This window comes from Arvicola amphibius, chromosome 8 (genome assembly GCF_903992535.2).
Source record: "Arvicola amphibius chromosome 8, mArvAmp1.2, whole genome shotgun sequence".
Taxonomy (NCBI): domain Eukaryota; kingdom Metazoa; phylum Chordata; class Mammalia; order Rodentia; family Cricetidae; genus Arvicola; species Arvicola amphibius.
Genome location: NC_052054.1, coordinates 128,786,325 through 128,805,460, shown reverse-complemented (window position 1 = coordinate 128,805,460; position 19,136 = coordinate 128,786,325). Strand labels below are relative to the sequence as shown.

Below are 19,136 nucleotides of genomic sequence, written 5' to 3'. Positions count from 1 at the left end.
TCAACAAATAATTGGGACTAGGAGTCGTCCTTTACAATTGGACTTTAAACCAGGAAAGTAAATCCGGAGCTTTTAGTGATACGGATTTTTCTCGTAAACCTAGAAGAGCAAACAGGGAAAGGGAGAAGGAGGGGAATCAAAAGGTGTGTGTGTGTGTGTGTGTGTATGCGTGTGTGTGTGTGTGTGTGTGTGTGTGTTGCTTTCTGGCAGAACTCAGGGGGCCTCTGACACCTGCCTTTGTCTTCAGGTATCTAAGATTACTGCCCTGTGACACTCCTCAGCCTCTGGACTCCCACTGTAAAATCCCCTCTGTGGCATCACTCAACTAGTTGCGAATGGCTTCTGATTCGATTTTGTTTGGGTTTATCTCCATGTAAATAAGAGTGAAGTGAGAGTTACCTGGATGTGATCAACAAAGCTAGTGGCAGGTCCTGATAAGGAAAGAAACCACCCAGAAAAATCCTCAAGTGCAAACCAAGGAGAAAATGGTATAGTTGGATGGGTGTGTTCCTTGACACCCAGGCTTTATATTTCTTAATCTGCAGGCTTCTAGGGAAGGGATGGCAATGTTAGCCAGGTGTGTTCTATTGAGTCCTGATCACGGTAAAGCAATGATGTGGGGTGAGGGTGACAGTTGAGGATCACCAAACCACCCTTAGAAATAAGATGCAAGTGTTTCCCCAACGGTTAGCTTACAAGCACACGTTTAGACAGTTTTCATGCCTCCTCTTAAAAATAGTTACCATAATGCTATTTTCTTTCTGTCAACGCTGTGACCACATTTCCTTGGGGAAACATGAGTAGAAGCAGTTACAGTGGCATTTCCAGAGGCCTCCATCTACCTGTACTACGTGCTGAAGCTTGGAGGTGTGTTGGGGGGAACAATTTTATTGCCTGGAGACATTTTTTATTGAATAAAATCGTTCCTCGTCTTAAGATAACTACAAGTTAAGGGCGCAGAGGTAAGTAAACCCTTACCCAGGTAGCAGAGGAGTCTGTTTGGGACACAACAAAGGATCTAAGCAGTAAACACGGGAGTGTTTGGGATTTGCTTCAGCTAAGGCTGACAGTGTGTGTCGCTGCCACGCACTGCTGCCTCTGGGACCTCATGGCTGAGCCGCAAACTGGTTCCATACCCCAAACACACAGTCCGCCACCCAAACTCCTCCTGTAACGCCATTGCAGGTGGCATTGTGTTGAATTCTGCGTGTGTGGCATCAGAGTTTAGGAATTTAGGAGGAACAAGCATTTCCTGGGCTCTGCGGAGTTTCCCACCCGGCAGGGGTAGCGCGCCCTGAAGGGAGGGCGCTCCTTCCTCGGGGTGTGACACACCCGCAGCCCTGCACAGAGGTGCGCGGGGCGGGAAGAAGGTGCGGGGTGGGAGAGGTGCGGCGGTGTGCGAGGCACCTTAACTTTGATCGCGCGGCCGCGGGGTTGTGAGCCACCACCGCCCCGCCCGAGCTGGGTGCCGCGGCCCTCGGCTCTGCGCCGCGCGCCTCCGCCGCTGCCTCTTTAATCAGGAACACAGAAGGGGCGGGCCCTGAGCCGGCGCGTAATCGGATCGCTCTGCCGCGGCTCTGACATCCACATGCTGCTCGGCCTGAAAAGGCGAGGGGGGGAGCGGGAGGGGAGGCAGAGGAGGCGAGCGAGGCATCAGCCCGTAGCCCGCCCCCGGCACATCCTCAGAAGAGCAGACACTCGGCCGGCCACTGGGCGAGGTGGAGGTGAGGGCGGGCGCCAGCGAACTCGGAGAGCCGCGCGCACACTCGCGGGCGATCCCTGCCGCCGCCTCACCCGCAGCAGCACCAGCAGCACCGGCCGCCGCCGCTTCCTGCCTCGCACTCCCCTCGAGAGACTGGGCAAGCGGGTGTAGCTGCCTGGGGTGGCTCCCGCTAAGGGAACCGGGCGAGGACAAGAGCCGGGAGACTAGCTGCCTCCCACTCCGCCTGTCCAGCGGTCGGTGTCTCTGCCCGCGTGTGTGTCCCGGGTGCTGGGGGACCTGTGTCAGTTTGCGCCACTGAGATCACACAGCTGCCTAGGGGCCGTGTAATGCACAGGGCAAGTCTTGGCTTTCATTTTTATTATTATTACTATCTTACGCTTGGCTTTCGGGAAACCCTCGTGATGTTGTAGGATAAAGGAAATGACACTTTGAGGAACTGGAGAGAACATACAGCTTCTGGGTTTGAAGAGGAAACCGGTCCCCGCTTCCCCCAGCTTGCTCCCTCTTTGCTGATTTCGGGAGCTATCACCCAGTGAAGTGGGGATTCCAGCAAGAATTAAAGGTGAAGACAGACTGGCCACCAGGACCAAGGAGGGAAACGCTGATCATTAGAGACCTTTGCAGAAGACGCCACAAGGAAGAAAATTAGAGAGAGAAAAAACACAAAGACACAATTATACGAGATTCCACAAACCTGGCCCCGGAGAAAGCCTCTCTTTCAAAAAATGGATATGCTCCCTCTTACCTGGGTTTTCCTAGCTCTGTACTTTGCAGGACACAAAGTGAGAAGTCAACCAGGTAAGCCCTTCAAAGTTTTTTTTTTCTATATTTTTATGTGGTTCCCCTTTAAAGGCGACTGGTAATGCAGAGAAGCCACGCAAAACCGCTCTGGAGGAGGCTCCCTCAATGCTCAATAATTTAAAGAGAGATCTTTACACCACCAGGGCTGCGAAGCCCAACTTTTCTCTCTTGCTAGGAGTGTGTGTGTGTGTGTGTGTGTGTGTGTGTGTGTGTGTGTGTTGTAACAGAATTTGGCGGTGTTCAGATGTCACATATGGACTGAATCAAAGGTTTAAAAATACTACAAAGCCCTTGCATTACAGTTTTGGGGATTTTTTTTCCTGTCTTGAAGCAGAACACATCTCCCTTGAGTTTCCTCAACCTAGACAGTGAAATATAAATCATTTGCATTCCCTCCACTTCGGTACATTGAGCAATGTTGGCTGAAGGGCTTGGAGGGAAAGCGGGATCTAGCTTTGGTTTTCAGATGTGTGGATTCTTTTCAGGATGGGTGGGTACCTCTCGGAATCAGAGGACTGAAGTTAGCTTACAGCTGAGATGGGGCTTTCCTGTGGGCAGTTGGTGTTCCCCACTCTCTCTGGAATCCATGTGTTTTTCGGGAAAGCAAATCATGTTCTTTTATAAAAAAAAAATACTAAAAGATGAGAGAAACTGCACACCCCTGGAAGGTCTCTCCTTCTTGTGAAGTGGTTAGAAACTTTTGAGTGGAATTTGTTCCCAAGCACTGCCAAAAAGGGTGTGTGGACACAGGCTGCAGAGATAAGCACAGTGGGCCTAGGAGAGTCCAGGGCCGGCTTTTGTGGAGTGCGACAAGGGATACCTCCCTGAAAACAGGTCTCTGGTCTCAGGGAATGCGGTTCTTCCTCCCTGAAATTACTCCGGGGGTGGGGTGGGGGATGCCTTTCTCTACTCTGAGGTAGTATCAGGAACTAACTGACAAAACTCTTAGCAATCGTGGCTACAGGTGACTGTGGATGGGATTCCATCTACAGGGAAATGATAAGAGGAGGAAGGATAAAAGGCAAAGACACTTGGAGAAGTGTTTTTTCCTCGAGGCGCTTGGGCTGTGACAACCAGCCGCAGTGACGGGACTCACTCCCCACAGCCACCCTGGCATCCCGTGCTTAGCCTGTCCTGAGGAGAAAGCTAAATGCTTGCCAGGCTGCTTGTCTCTTCCCCAACACACACCTACAACCACTTGTGTGGGAGATATGTGGGTTTTATTTTTGCTATCTTTTGGATTTGTTTGTTTGTTTTGGGGGGTGGTGCCTTTGAGACTCAAATCCAAGCCTTTGCAGTTTCTTCCCTGCGGTAATTGGTTCTACAGGCATGAGCTAAGGGATGGGTGCAGGTCCGTCCTGGGGAAATTTTCTGGGCCTCGCATTAGGTCTTGCCTTAATTCTGAATTCCCAGCTTGAATTGAAATTAAATTATCTCCCACGGACCTGAATGCTGCGTAAATTATGTATGTGTGTGGTTTGCTGTGTATGTGTGTGTGTGTGAGTACGCGCGCGCGCACACACACACACACACACGAACGCACGCACGGGCGCGCTCCTTGAGAATACCCAAGGTATATTATGTATTCAGAAGCGGACTCCGGTAGGCCCGGGTGTGCGAGTGGGAGCACACTGGCACACACACCACACCAACAACTTCGGGTTCCCTGTAATGTGCAGAGCGAAATGGGTTGTGAGGACTCGGGGACCATCTCCTGTCCCAGATGTTCGCACATCTGTCCCTGAGCGCAGCATGGAGCATGTGTACGTGTGCGTATGTGTGAGTGTACAATACCAGGTCGGACCCACTCCTGCTCTGCCACCTGCCTCCCGCGCTCTCTGCAGAGCCCCCTCCCATCCCAATCCCTGGTCTCGCTGCGTCACTTCCAGAGAAGCTCTAAAGCGACGAGTGCGAAGCAGGTCACCCACTAAAAGACTGAGGGCAGCCTCGGACCCGGGATGGGATCCGCCCAGAGTAGATATTATCCCGCTCCCCGAAAAGGTGATCGATCTCCGGTCACAGTATCAACCTAGCAACTGACTGGTACCCGGAGACCTAGCCCGGGTGGCCAAGGGCGAGGCCAAACTAGACCTCTGACTCACCCTATGTGCGCCCGCCAGGAGGTGGGTTGGTCCCGACACTACGGCGGCAGCGGGAACCTATTCCGAGAAGGAAGTCAGGAAAGAAGGTGGCGGGCACACGTGGGGACAACTGAGCAAATACCCGGGCAGTCCCTGGCAGCTGGAAGGCGATGTGGGCACCGTGCACCCGGCTCCCAGACGCATAGCCTCCAGCCCGGGGCTGGCGAACTCTGGGTAGCTGGGCTGGGCCGGTTCGGTGCGCCCCCTCCTGCCCCCCACGCTGCACTAGGCGCTGCAAGCTTGCCGCAGCCCCTGGAGAACTGGCTTGTAAAAGCTGGGGGTCTGAGGCCGAAAGATCCCCGCGCTAGCCAGGCGGGGCGGCCGGAAGCCGGGGTGGGATTGCAGCACCGAGGGCGGAGAGAGCGGGAAGCAGCCAGGCAGCCTAAGCCGCAGGAATGCGCGCAACTCGCGCAGCCTGCGGGAGCACAGTGAGGCTAGCGCCCGCCTGAACGCACGAACAGGTGAAGAGCACGCGGCGCGGGCATCCACGTGGCCGAGACGTGGGCGCCCCCCAGCGCTCCCACACACACCCCCATCCCCCAGAGCCGTCCCTACAGCCGCATCGATTTGTTTGGGCTACGCAGCAGAAACAAAGCTGAATAATCCATAAACATTCTATTTCCAGCAAAAGCAGAACCAAGACTACAGCCTCCAGGCCGGTCCCCTTCTCCTCCAGACTAAGGACACCCCCGGGTAGGAGCCTGCGGCATTTCCCTGATGCTGCCCAGTGCCAGAAAGTTAGGTCGTGGCTGCGGCTGTCCTCCAGAGCAGGCACTGCAGTCGCCTGCTGGTGAATTGCCCTCCCCCCCCCCCCGCCGCGCTCCTGGCTGCCCGTGTACACGTGGAAAAAAAAAACGGTGTTCACGACCGATGCTTTAGTTTCCCTGATTGATTTCTTTTTAATATCGACACAAGTTAATGGAGGCGAGACGCGTTATGATTAAACGGCTGCCCCCACCCTTCGCCTCGGACTGACTGCGTCCCTAGTACGTCCCACCAAACCCCAGGCAGCTTCAGAGTGGAGGATGCAAGTCGACACACTGTCCTAAGGTGGGCGTTGCGTGTGTGAGGAGGCGGAGGATTAGGCGACAGTCGGGGAATCTCCGGGGCTCGGGGCACTGGGATCCTCTTTCCAGATCGCTTAACCGATCCTCCCACCCTTGCCGCAGCTTCTGCGGCTCTGGCTAAATTTCTTCTGGAAGGGAAGGAAGTGGACGCAGGGTTTATTGGCGTGGACTGCCAGCTTGGCTCGCTCCCTCTGCCTCCCTTCTCTTCAATTTCTAACAGAGAGGAGAGCCCCCTGGCGCTAGCCATTCCCCAGCAGCGCCCGGCCACGAAATTGCTGTGGTTGAATGGATCCGCTGGGGCTTTAATTCTACCAGGAAATGGCTCGGTCTCTGCTTTGGGTTCTTCAGAAGGTGGCAACTCCCGGACTTAAAGTCTACGCCCCCCTCCTCCCCCAGCCCCGTGAGACCCGTGGCTTGGGACCAAAAGAAGCCAGACCCCATAACTATCTCCCCCTTCCTTCTTAGTCCAGGAGAGCTTTGATCTGTGATGGCCCTTTAACACCATTGCCATGGACACGGGCTGACTCGGTCAATTCAACCTTCAGTCTGAGCTGAGTGATCAGATAAGAGGTGTAAATTGGCTGTGGGAGACAGGTCCGAGTTCAAATAAATCCACCAAGAGAAGCAGTGGTAGTCCACGGCCTTGATGCGGGGTTTGATGAGTGTTTTAGACTGTCTCCCCCAGAATGTTCCATGGCCACGGATGGGTATAATCATTTACAAATAAACAGTAAACTCCCAGATTACGAACAGACAGCCTACTCCGAGCTCTGGGGACGGTCTCCTGCCCTCATTGAGTAAGTGCCCAGTCACCTTTTCCCCGGAAGCAAGTACTGGAGGTGGTGAGGCTGTAACCAGTTGCCAACTGAGTACACGGTATACAACAGAGGAGAGCGCCCCTCGGGGCTTCAAGGCAGGCCCTTACTTGTCCAGGATGCACCAGGTAGAATAGTGAGGGCCCAGCAGCACCTCCAGTGTGAGGTTTTATGTCAGCCCATGGAGCCCTCAAAGCATTCATGGCAAAGTGTGAGATTGGAAAGCTGCCCGGACTGGGGACTGGGCTCTCCGGAAAGGGCCCCTGTTGTCTACCAAACGGCTCCAGCCCCCTGCTGTTCAGCGGATAGTGGGTACTCTTCTGCTTCTACCTTCGAGGTCTGGGGAAAGAGTGCAAAGACCAATTCCTAGGCAATGAGGCATGAAGGCAAGCAGCAGTTACTGGGGAGGGGGAGGTAGTGGGGGGGAGAAAGCGGGGTCCCAGATGTTTTTCATCTCTTTCAACTCTTCATTAAAGCAATTAAAAGAGTGAACCGACCAAGTGAGGGACGATTCCAGAGCCAGGCTTAGTGATGGTTTTCAGAACATGTTCCCCAAAGATCCAGCCTGGAAACAGAGGTGGGAGTTCGCTGTGCCGAAAGCACAAAGCCTGTGAAGTTAAATGGATGGGGCCCAGTCACAGCCACCAAGGAGAAGGTGGCTCTGTTATCTGAACAGTTGAATCTGAGTCCCCTTTGCCTCAAGCAGGTAAGGCCAATTATTGTTTCCTGGGGCCTCTTCTATAAAACACCCCACCCCCTTTTCTGATAGGAGCCTTGCTCCTTCTATAGAAAGACAAATCGCAAGATTGTGAATCAAACAGAAAAGCCAGTTTACCCAGAATCAAATTTACTGTTATTTTGTCTTTTGACAAGCATGACACATTTGAAATTCATTGAACAAAGGAGCACTAAAAAGTGACCTCGGGGCAGGAGTTCGTAGTGGCATGCACATATTCGAGGTATTTTTCTCCTTGGGCTATCCTTTGCCAGATGAAGTATCCACCTTGAGTGGCAGATGTGTTTTCTGAGCCCCAGGAGTTAGCCATTGTCCTGTTCCTTCCAGGAAAGAGGACTTGCTTACTGATAGCTTTTGAAAAAGATAACTAACCCATTTCTGGAAGACACTACGAAAGTTGTGTGTGTTCCACGCCCTCTTTCTCCCCCAACTCTGAGTTCCTACTGCGTTTCTCAAGACTATGTGCCCTGTAGAGAAAGGGCCCAGCATTTAACGGTTTCATTCCCAAGCAAGGTGTAGTGGATTTGGATTCCAGGACACACTGGCCTTGTCCTGTGGCTGGCCCAGGAGAAAGCTTCTAAAGGTTTAGGAAGCTGTCAAGTTTAGATAAGACTGAGCCCTTATCCTATGGGACCTTGGTTGTATTAATAAGGAGAAATTAATTTTTAACCACTGGGAATGTTGCCAAATTATGTGACCTTTGGCAGACCAGCTGTGCTATAAAAATAAATCCCCCATTTCTGAAAATGCTGTTTCTCTCCAGTGGAACAATAACCACGTGGCAGTTGGGACAGAGACGCGCAGGCTGGAGAAGAAAGGGGAGTTGACAAAAAAAGAAGCCTGTGATGCTATGAAACTACCAGACCTGGGCGTCCTACCACCCTCTCCCGTGGGAGGACTTCCACAATACAGGAAAGAGCCCTGGCCAAACAGGGAGCCAGGGGCCTGTGCGTATGCAAGCAATGGAGAAGGTGCTAAGTGCTTCCAGCCTGCTCACACCCAGTCTTGAACACATCCCTCATTGTTCACACTGGCCGGTTACTGGCATGGGCAGAGAAAAGGGGTACCGAACGGGGCAAAACATTTATCTTTCCCTAAATGCCACCAATAAGTGTCGCTGGAGTTTGAGAGCACTGGTATTGGATCGCTTAGCTTTTCCATACTTGGGAGCTGGGTTGTCCAGCTTAGCCATCGCTGTATTTTAAGTACTCTGTGCCAGCCACTAGAGCACTTAATTGGTTTTTGCCTCAGTTTCCTTATCTGTGAGGGGTGTGTTTGATAACAGTGCCTACCCAGGATGCTTTGCCACATGACATCGCATAGAACGGATGCTTGATGAGCCATTTCTGCTGTCACTCAGTCTTGGAGACAGCTACAGTGGGGTGGTGAGCCATCTCATGCTCACACAGCACTCTCCAACAACGCTGGGGGGGTTATTTCAATTTTATGAGATTTATTCATTCTCGGCTGCTCCCTCACTAACCCTTGTGTGTGTGTGTGTGTGTGTGTTGTAAGCACCAGTTTATCTCATTCACAAAGTTGTTCACAGGCCAGTAGCTCCTGCTGGATTTCATCTCCACAAAGGGTCATCTTCTCTTTGCATTCTTTTTCTCCCGTATTCTATTTTCCATGGTCTTGCTTTCACTCCTACTCCTTCAAATCTGTCTTTTTTTTTTCTTTCTGTCCCCCATCCCCACCCCTTCCATCCTTCCTGACTGGAAGTGTGCTCAGCAGGGAATGCTGTGTTTAAGGCACTGTTTCGAATTTGTAATAACTTCTTCTCGGGGCTTTAAGTCCCTTTAATAACTGAAGTTTTTTAAAAAAAAAGTCATCAGAAAAACAAAATAGCTTTTACCCAGCAAGACCCTTAATAATCCCATTTCCCTCTGGGTCTTTATAAAAGAGGCGAGATCTAATCCAGAGCAAAAGGGGGATGAGAGAGAGAGAGAGAGAGAGAGAGAGAGAGAGAGAGAGAGAGAGAGAGAAGAGTGTGTCTCTGGTACCCTGCTCCCACCCCCCAAAGATGTTCTGATAAGTATGATAAGTAGCGTTGGGTTCTGGAGAGAGCTAGTCCTCGAAGAAGATAAAAGGAATTGCAAATTACTGGCCCAAACGATAATAATAATTGTGAGAATAAATGGAGGGAAAATAAAGCAGATGTACCCTGAAGGCATAGTAGGAGCCAGAGATAAAGGCACAGGCCAGATTTAGTGGCGAGAGGCCAGTTGAAGACACGAAAGGAGACTACCCGCAGGGGCTCACTGATGACGTTGTGGTTTTGCATCTTGCCGATACTACTGATAAACAAATATTTGGAAGTTACCTTTTCAAATGAGAAGGGACAACTAATGATAAACAATCGACAAAAAGCTTCAAGGGAAATATTATGTTTGCTATTGCCAGACATAATGTGCGTCGCCACTGAACTTCCTCATTACCTAAGGTTAGGGTGTCCTTGGAGATCTAGTTCACATCAAGTCCTCCTTGATCTATGCCTGTGTGCTATTATCCCAGATGATTAATCTGCCATTTTAAAATCTGTATTTAATAGCAGTTGATGATAGAAAAGGAATGGTAGTGGCTGGTGTTTTATAATTTGTAGTAAAATGAATTTTTGATATCTGGTGATGCCCTATTGTGATAAAATATAGTTCTACTTCCATCTTAATCCCTTAATTGGCAAAAGTTCATTGAATCTGACTGTTGGGAAAAACTGTGGATTTGATCACATAGGGCTTGCCAAGGATGGGTGGGGAAGGATTCTTGGCTTTGGGTAGCTGGTGGTACAGCGAAGTGGATGAGGTCATCTAATGAACTTTTAAGTTCATTAGAAGATGCTCATGACTTTGGCTTTTGAGGTTGAGCAGGGAGGGGCAGTCCCTGGCACTCCTGGTGTGGAAGTGAAGAAGGGTCCAAGACAGGTGAGATTTCTAGCCAAGAAAGCATTCATGGGAAAGGGCAAGTGGCAGCAGAGACATGCTCATTGGGTTTGTTTAGGGAAGTTGTAGCTTAGAATATATGGTTAGAAATGGTTGCCAATAAAGTTAGAAATGGTGGCTTGGGCTTCATTCAAGACCCAATTTGCAAGGCCAGGAGTTCAAGTTTCATGTGCTAACCAAGGGGGAGCAATTGACATTTCAACCTAAGCTTTAGTTCATCCAAATAACTGAAAAAATATATTTTTTATGAGCTCCCCCTCCCTTCCTTTGGTTATTGGAGATACCTCAAAATTATTCTTCTTCTGTTTCCCTTCCCAAACGTCTGTTAAAATGGTCAGGATTTGTAATCCCAGATCTCTCATCAATGGCATCAAACCTGCATTTGCAATGAGGTCTGGAAGAGAGCAGACATAAAGACAAGGTAATGACGTTAAATCTGCTGCCCTATTGGAATTGCATTTGTCTATGATATAAGGTGACATATAACAAGGTTACCATAGGTGGCATGATTCGAGGTCAGGGGAGGCAATCACGTCAAACCCACATTTTCCCGACTAAGTGCCTGGTCATTTTTAGCATCCAGATTAAAGGGGAAGAGGCGTGCCAAAGGCCCTGCTTCAGCCCATCTCCCAATTGTGTTCTAGGCAAGCTGAGGGTATGGAACAAGAGGGTTTGCTCTGTTTCTCCCTGCCTTCCATACACACAGGCTTGCTTCCTCTCTCCTGCTTCCAGCTTCGCGTCTCCCTCCCTTCCCAGATGGTTCTTTTATTCAGATTGTGAACTTTATCATGACAAAGGTTCCAGGGGATTCTCATTTACTGTACCTTCAGGAGTGCATTGCTCACTGCCACCGCCCCATAAATTGAGTAGATTGCACACACACCTCACCCCCCCAGTTGCCTGAGGAAGTGGTCAAACGGCTGGCCACATTCCTGGGCTGATGGATTGGCTCATTTCTTCCCGGCTTAAGCCAAGACATGGATTTTATGAGACTGTTTTGTGACAGGCTGAAGTCACTTTGAATAAAGCAGCATCTCGACAAAGCTTATCCTGAGTCAGTGAGCAGAGTTTGGCTAAAAGCCCAAGCAAAGACGTAGATGTTCTAGACGAAGGATTTGATGCTGCTGCTCTTGGTCTTAGTTTTCGTGCATCCCTGTTGTTAACATGCTCACACAAGGAACTGTGTCTCCATAATATTTATAAACAAGCAGCCAGAGAGCCAGTGAGAAAGCTCCGATTGACACAGTTAATGAATGAAGAGAGACATTCAGCTCTCCATCATGCAGCACAGCCATGCTCCTGGCGTTTGTTTCAGCTTTACCAAGTAAATGAAGCCAAGGGTAACCTTGTAACACCTCGAACACGTGACTTGTTGTCTTGGAAGGACGTAACTCCTTAGAATTTAAGGTCGCTCTACAGGTTATAAGAACTTTCCCCCAACTCATGGCACAGCCTTTGAATTTTAGAACTAGAAATAACCTTTCAGAGGAGAGTCTGAGCACGGTGCGCTCACTTACCCAAGGCCCCACAGCTTGAGAGTGGTGAAATTAGATTTGATTTCGAGGCTCTTTATCCTCACCCAGCGCCATAACAGCCCCGAAACAGCAAGTGATATGAGAAGGTCGCAACCTCCTGTTTAAGGAGGGGAAGAAGAGCATCTTCTTTGCCTTGCTATGAGTAATTAGGTGGAAACAATGTTGTGGGATTCGGGGCAGGATGGAATTATGTTGTGAGTAAAGACTGAGTGGTAAAAAGTTTCCAAGGGAAGTGGATACAGTGGCCCTCAGGTAGATAGCAGCCCCTACGTGCCTGCAAGGAATAGTTCTGCACGCACTCCCAGCACATGCTTGAAACCATGAGTGGTGTCCAACCTAATGGACTTCACCTTGTGCTATGCTTATGTACTTGTGACAAAGTTTAACTTAAAAATGAAGCACAGTAAAATATTAACAATAGCTAATAATAAAGTATAGCAATTACAATTGCATGCCACCATAAAAGTTATGTGGATGTAGCCTATCTACCTATTATCTATCTATCTATCTACCTACATACCTATTATCTATCTGTAGCGAATGCATTCTCCTATTGATGATGCTGTATGCTATCACACAATGAAGCGAATAATTCAGAATGTCTGGACAGCAGTGTTAGGTTGCTGTTGACCTCCTAACCATGTGTCAGAAGGAGGATTATCAAGGTATGGGTGTCTTTGACCACAGGTAACTTAAACCACAGAGAAGTGGGGGTTACCCACATGAGAAATAGATGTCTCCAATCTGCCCTCTTGTCTCCTTGCCATGTTAAAATCACAGAGATCCAAGCTCAGTGGGTTTCAAGCAGAAAATCCAGGAGGTCCCAGAGAACCCCATGAGAAATGAGGGTAGAGCCTAGAAGCCAAAGTGACTTCCTTAGCTTTCTGATTCCTTTCCTTGGAACAACCAAGGTGAGTTTCTTTTTTACCTCTGTTGTTCTTTGGTATTCTGGGCAGAGTTTTTATCCAAAGGGAAAGAACATGACAACTACACACCTAATACAGTCCACACCTTGAATTAAATGTATAAAGGTGAGACCTCGAAAGGCTCCACTCACGTAAAAAGTAAGCTTCTCCCCTTGTTTGGCCAATGTCAAGTGCCCACCTCCACTTTTTATGGTAAGCACACATATGCACACACATGTACACACTTGCACGCATCAGCACGCACACCTCACTACTCCCAGAGTCGTTCAGCTACCAAGTGTTCCTGCTCATGCTTTCTTTCAGTTCAACTAACCTGGAGGTCTATATGGTCTTCACCTGTGGTCACAGGGCTCCAGCTGCTGAAGAAAACAATCAGAATTCTGATTATTTAAAAGTCCTCACCGCAGGGGCCTGGAGAGATGGCTAGTTAAGAAGACTCAGTGCTCTTACAGAGAGGGTTCAGGTTCTGTTCCCAGCACCCACATAGTCGCTCACAACCATCTATAGTTCCAGGAGAGTTCCCGGGGACCCCAGATATATATATATATATATATATATATATATATATATATATGTAGATAGATAGATATAGATATATAGATATATAGATAGATAGATAGATGATATAGATATAGATATATGAGAGAGAGAGTGAGTCTGCATACATATAGGCAAAGCTCTCACACATATAACACATGTAAAATAAATAAATCTAAAAAAAGACAAAATTCTCCCCACAGCCTGTTCTAGGTCTTTTCATCAAATTCAAGCAATACCCTTTTCCCTTTAAAACAGCTCCAATTAAATTTCATGGATGGAAAACTAATTTGTAGGGTTCTCCTTCTGCCATTTTCTGGTATCTCCTAGAGATCAACTACTACCAAGGAGCTCTGTCTAATTCAGGCTCTCTAGGAGGGCCTGAGTGAAGGGGTAGGAAATTCTTTCATCTTCAGTGGTAGAGAGGACTGAGGTTGTAGAGGGGTGGGGGGAGGTTGAGGGGAGGAGGTAGGGAGAGGTGGAGGGCACAGGAGGTAGGGGGTGGGAGTGGTGACAGAAAACCCATTGGCAGAATCAGATGGTGATTTGAGCAGGAACGTACAAATTTAGAAAAAAATATATTTGACATTTTACTTTTCAAATAAAAGTACTTAAGTATTTACTATGAGGGAAAAGTCTAAATTCCGCATTAGCTTTCTCTTCCCTAGAAGTTGTGTGGTGTAGAGATGTCTCATCGGGCTCTCTCACACACTGACCCCCACACCTGCCCGGATCACCCCTCAGGCTTCTCACCCACATGGATCTTGGTCCTTTTCTTTGGGAAATGAATTTGCCCTAGGTGAGGTGTGCACAAAATAGTTGCAAAATGAAATATCTTGTCATCTCACCAAACAGGCTCAGTGGCTCAGTCTTCATTGTGGTCCGGGACCCTCTGTGTGTGAGACTGGCCTCAAGGGGTTTGCCCCTGAGGGTCCCTCTGTGTGTGAGACTGGCCTCAAGGGGTTTGCCCCTGAGTTCAACTTTCTCTCCACTTGGTTTGATGCCTCTGAAGCAAGACAGAAAGCATTTATGAAGCTCTTTCAGAGCACAATAAAGGCCTACAAAGTAATGGATGATCTAGCTCTTCACAAGAAACTCTAGCTAATTCTTATTGGGACATGCAAGCCCCCCCCCCAACTAAAAATAAAAAGATCAATTATCAAGAAGAGATGTAGAAGGATTTAGTGTGTTTTCTTTACAGTTTTTACTGCTGTCTTTCAAGAATTCCGTTCTCTCCAAGAAAAATAGAGACAGAAATTCTAGTATTTATCTTTGTGGATCTATGTCTGTGCCAGTGATGTGTGATATTTTATGGGAGGGTGCAAACATGTGTACAGGACTGAAGTGTGAATAACTGACATGTATATGTAGTTGATGGGAGTATCTACGTGTGTTTCTGCGTGTGGGTGCAGTCTCAGCAAGAATGCCCATTTATAAATGTATTGGAAAGGTCACCCACACACAATGAGGCAGAGGCTAACAAGTCCACGGATATTTCATTAAGTGTCTCGATTTTCTTCTGATAAAGAAATGATGTGGGGAGTGGGGAGACAGAGGAAAGCAGTAGGGTTTTCCTTTCTTCTTTCAGTTAATAAATTTCAACAGCAGGAGTGCAGAATACTGGCTACAGAGCATGGTGGAGTTACAAAAAATCCCTTTCGTGGGGCAGTAGTTATACTGAGTACAGATAGGAGATGAAACCTTTCTGCAGGGAAGTTTTGCTCCGGCTCCGTTGCCGATCTGTGTGTATGGTCCAATTACTGAAAGCTCAACCCTGGGCTTCGGAAACTGAGGGGAGAAAGTCTTCTTTTAAGAGTAACTGACAGAAGCAGGGGCGGGGCTTCCATAATTGGGGAAACCATAAGGTTACTAAACAGGCGCTCTGCTCAGGTCCCGCCCCCCCCGCCCCCGTTAGTTCCAAGACACAAGGCGTGGTTTGAGGGTGAGGCCCGTCAGTTTTTTGCAAAAATAACTGGCAGGGGGCTAGCCCAGTAAAACATTCTTTCTTCTGCTCCTTTGGCAAAAGAGCTAGCAATCTAAGTACCTGCTTGTCTGCCTCTTCAGAGGGCTTCTACCAGCCCCTTCCCCCCACGGAACCCAAGACTAATGGGCCTCCGTATGACCAGCTGGAATATACTGGTGCCCGTGTTGGCGGAGTGCTTTGGGGCTCCTGGAAAGCCTGCAGGCAGGGGCTGCAGAGGCAAGGGAGGGGAGCTGGCTACATCTGGGTGGGAGGGATGGACCCCATTGTCCTTCAGGCCTGGGGAGGATGCAGGGTCATTAGGTAGAGGATGATTCTGTAGCTGTTAGCCTGAGGAAACGCCTCACTTTTGTTTTGCACCCAGTAGGAAATGGACCTGAATCCATTAGATTCTGGGCAGTTCAACCCGGCTCAACCCGGCACAGTTTGAGCCCTTGGAAACTAGATGCCAAAAAGGCTACTTGTGTGGATTTGTGCCCCACCACCATTGTGCAGCACGCCTATCATTTACGCGTTTAAAGCCTGTCAGGCTGGCAGTGTGCAGCAGAGGGCTGGGAGACGGTAATGCCAACAGACACGGGGGTTGGTAAAGTGCACCTGTAGAGTTAAAAATGCATGACCCATTCGCTCTTTGAGGGAACACAGGAGAGAGACCCCTGTCCTGGCCGGTGTCTGCTGAGATGTAATACATAATTCACGGGCCCATGCTGCTCCATGCAGATGGCGGCATTAAATCGTGATTGATGCTCAGAGACAAACAACGTTCACGAAGGGCTCCAAGAGGCTTCGGAATATTTCTGCGTCTCTTGTGCCCCTCTGCTCTAGCCGTGGTATTAAGCAAACCCCACTATTTCCCAAGAACCCCTGCTAGGGAGTGCAGAAGTTCCCTCCTGGATAGATGAGAATCTTGAAATGTCATCACCTACCTTTTCTGCCTTTGAAGGTTGTCCCTTCCCTTCTGACCCACTGTTTACTGCCAGCCAGGCACTGAGGAGAGGGGGAGCCAGTTCTACCCCTGCTTCTGCCTTTCCAGAAGCACCAGCACACTCTGGTGGCCACGGAGCCAGAGGGACAGTGGGCAGAAAACACAGAGAAGCTAAGGCGTCTGGTCTGCCCAACACAAAGCACAGTTGTGGAAATGCTGAGATTAGAGCCAGCAGATTCTCCGATAGAGATTCTTCCACTGGGTGTATATTGAAATAATAAATCAAATCTGTGGGGTGTGTGGAATTCAGTGTTTGGGGAGGTCTTTAAAATAAGCTTTAATCACTCTCCAGAGCCTGTTTTGGCCCAAAGCTGAAAGTGCCGCCCTGCACCTCTTGTAATTGTTGCCAGGCTTGCTTGTGGGTTGGTACCACAAAACCACCACCGTCAGTTCCTGGAGCCGGGCTGTTGGCTGACTGTGCTGGGCTAGGAGACACCGAATTAAGTGAAGGATTGATGATGAAGGCTTGAAGGGAGAAAGGAAGATAGCCAAGAAAGGGAGACAGGAAAAGGCAGGGAGAGTTCTTAAGAGCACACTCGTGTTTTAATAATCTCCAGCCTTGTAATTGTAATATTTATGACCATTTTCTGGATTATGCGTGTGTGTGTGTGTGTGTGTGTGTGTGTGTGTGTCTACAAGGAGTGAAGAGTTGAACTAATCTCTCCCACTGAATGAATAAATAGGTTAGTCTTTCCTGGGCTGCCATAAAAGGCTCGTAAAATAGCAGTGATGTTCACCGGGAGGGAGGCTGCTGGAGCTTATCTCAAGTTCATTGGTGGTGTTGCTCTCTCTTCCAGACCCACCCTGCGGAGGTCGACTGAATTCCAAGGATGCTGGCTACATCACCTCCCCAGGTTACCCCCAGGACTACCCCTCTCACCAGAACTGTGAGTGGGTTGTGTACGCCCCCGAACCCAACCAGAAGATTGTCCTCAACTTCAACCCTCACTTTGAAATCGAGAAGCATGACTGCAAGTGAGTACAGCCCTTCCGTCTGGGGACGTATACGTCGGCCACTAGCCTTATCTGTTGTCTTTTTGTCCATGAAGAACAACAGTGGATCCCAGCCGCAATGGGACACATAAAGATGACATTACCTTTTAGGAGAAACAGGGTGGAGCTGATTCTATGGTATTGTGAGAACTTTGTGTGGAATAAGGTACAGAAAAGAGTGGTGCCCTGCAAGGAGAAGTTGGCAGTGGAGAGAGTTTCCATGGGGGCGGGAAGTGGGCTACAAAATCCTACTTACTTGGCTCTATGATTTACGCTTCCTTGGAGAGCTCCTCCATTCCAACCGTTGCCTTATTAGGGAGCCCTGCCAGCTTCCCAAATAAAATAGTAGCTGGCCCTCAATATATCCAGCATTGGGGATTGGCTTCTGAAGGGGCTGCTCGTTACGTAAAAAGAGTAAGAAATACTGACTTGATGGAGGCAGGTTTGAGACTCCAATTGATTCTTGATGTCTGCGCTGCCCAGGTTACTATCAGAGATGCGGGTATGGATTTGTTCTACAAACACAGTTCCCATTGCTTTACAAATAACTAAGCCACTCAGTCCTCACTGTGGCCCTGGGAAGTTGGTGTCATCACAATCTCTGTTTTAACAGCAACGCACTAAAACAGAAGAGCGGTTAAGTCAGCCACTCAGGGCGACTCAGATGATCTTATCACAGGATATCATCTTTGGAGATGCTGTGCAGCGGGGCGGGGGGCAGGGAGCAAGCAGGGTAGTCTTGCAGACAGCAGAGATGACGGAGCTGTCATCAAAGCTCCGCCCTAAGGTGAGAGAAGATACCAGTGACAGTTTTGGTCTTTGTACCATAAGCCCCAGTAAGTGTTCTGTGTTTACGTTTTGGATAAGCATTCTAAGCATTACTATGACCAAGAACTTCTGAGTCCTGAATAATCGATAAAGGGACAACTTGTGGGGCAGGTATAAGAGAGCAGGCGACCGACACTCCTGGCCTCCATTGCAGAGCAGGCTTCAGTACAGACCAACACTTCCTCCTTAGGAAACGAGGCCTGTCTGTAACTAGCGCTAAACTCTAGGCCTGGTGAACTGTGGTCCTTATTACCCTCCCAGGACCACTTTGCACCTGCAGAATGGTTTCCTTCTCACAGGAGGTAGTCCCTGCTGAAAACCAAAAAGTTTCCCGGATGGAGGCTGCATGGGATCAGGAGTCACAGGATGGGATGGGGTTTCTAATTCCAGGGCCAGGCTGGCTGCCTGGATGACACAGCATGTGAATTCCCCTTTGTCTGTGTTACACAGACACGCAGGACACATTGACTCAGCATCCCTGGGTTCCCACTTCCCTAACAGAGGACTTTACAAAGACTCGGAGTTAGTACAGTTTCTGGAAAAGGTATTTTGGGTCCCAGAACCTTTGACTAGGCTACAGAAGGTTGGCACCAGCTGAAGCATAGCGTACAGGGTGCCTGAGAAGGAGATCCGAGAAATTTGACTAAGCATCTCTCTGGATGGAGGGCCAAATTCGGTCCTGCTGACACCAGCGGAATCTCTAGGGGGAATTGCTAAGAGACTATTTTATGGATATTCACGATGACAGAGGGGAAAGCCCTGGCTTTTTAGACCGTTGGGCCCAGATGTCAAGGAGCAAAGCTCCAATACATTGGGAAGCCTGAAAGACTAAGGAAGCACACTCAGGCCCCAGGACCATCCCCCAGGGTGGGGAGAGCCTGGTGTGGAGCCTGAAGGGAGGAAACAGGCAAGTTTCAGGCTATCTCCCAGCTTCTCCGCCTTCCTAAGCAGCTTCCTGTTTTCCTCTGCACTCCCCATCCGTGTTGCTGGCTTCAACCTAAAAGGTGAAGAGGTCAGAAAAAAAAGCCCTTTCTGGAATCTCTTTCCCCCAGTGCCAAATTGTCTGCAAGGCTCCTCTAAGGTTAAGCTTCTTCCACTTAGTCTTGCTCTCGGTCCCCCACCACTTCTC

The 19,136-nt window shown here is 49.2% G+C and overlaps 1 protein-coding gene across 6 annotated transcripts in view; it reads left to right on the top strand.

Annotated features, from left to right (window-relative positions):
* Nucleotides 1–1,653: 1,653 nt before the first annotated feature.
* Nucleotides 1,654–19,136, top strand: part of Nrp2 (neuropilin 2) — a 117,565-nt gene continuing 100,082 nt past the window's right edge. For 5 of the 6 annotated variants that reach the window (XM_038339355.1, XM_038339353.1, XM_038339354.1 and 2 more), the window contains exons 1-2: nt 1,654–2,521; nt 16,984–17,161. In XM_038339355.1, the coding sequence (XP_038195283.1) occupies nt 2,449–2,521; nt 16,984–17,161 (251 nt within the window). In that variant the 5' untranslated portion in view covers nt 1,654–2,448. The remainder of the gene's footprint in view (nt 2,522–16,983; nt 17,162–19,136) is intronic. The other variant, XR_005286532.1, reaches the window with a different exon arrangement.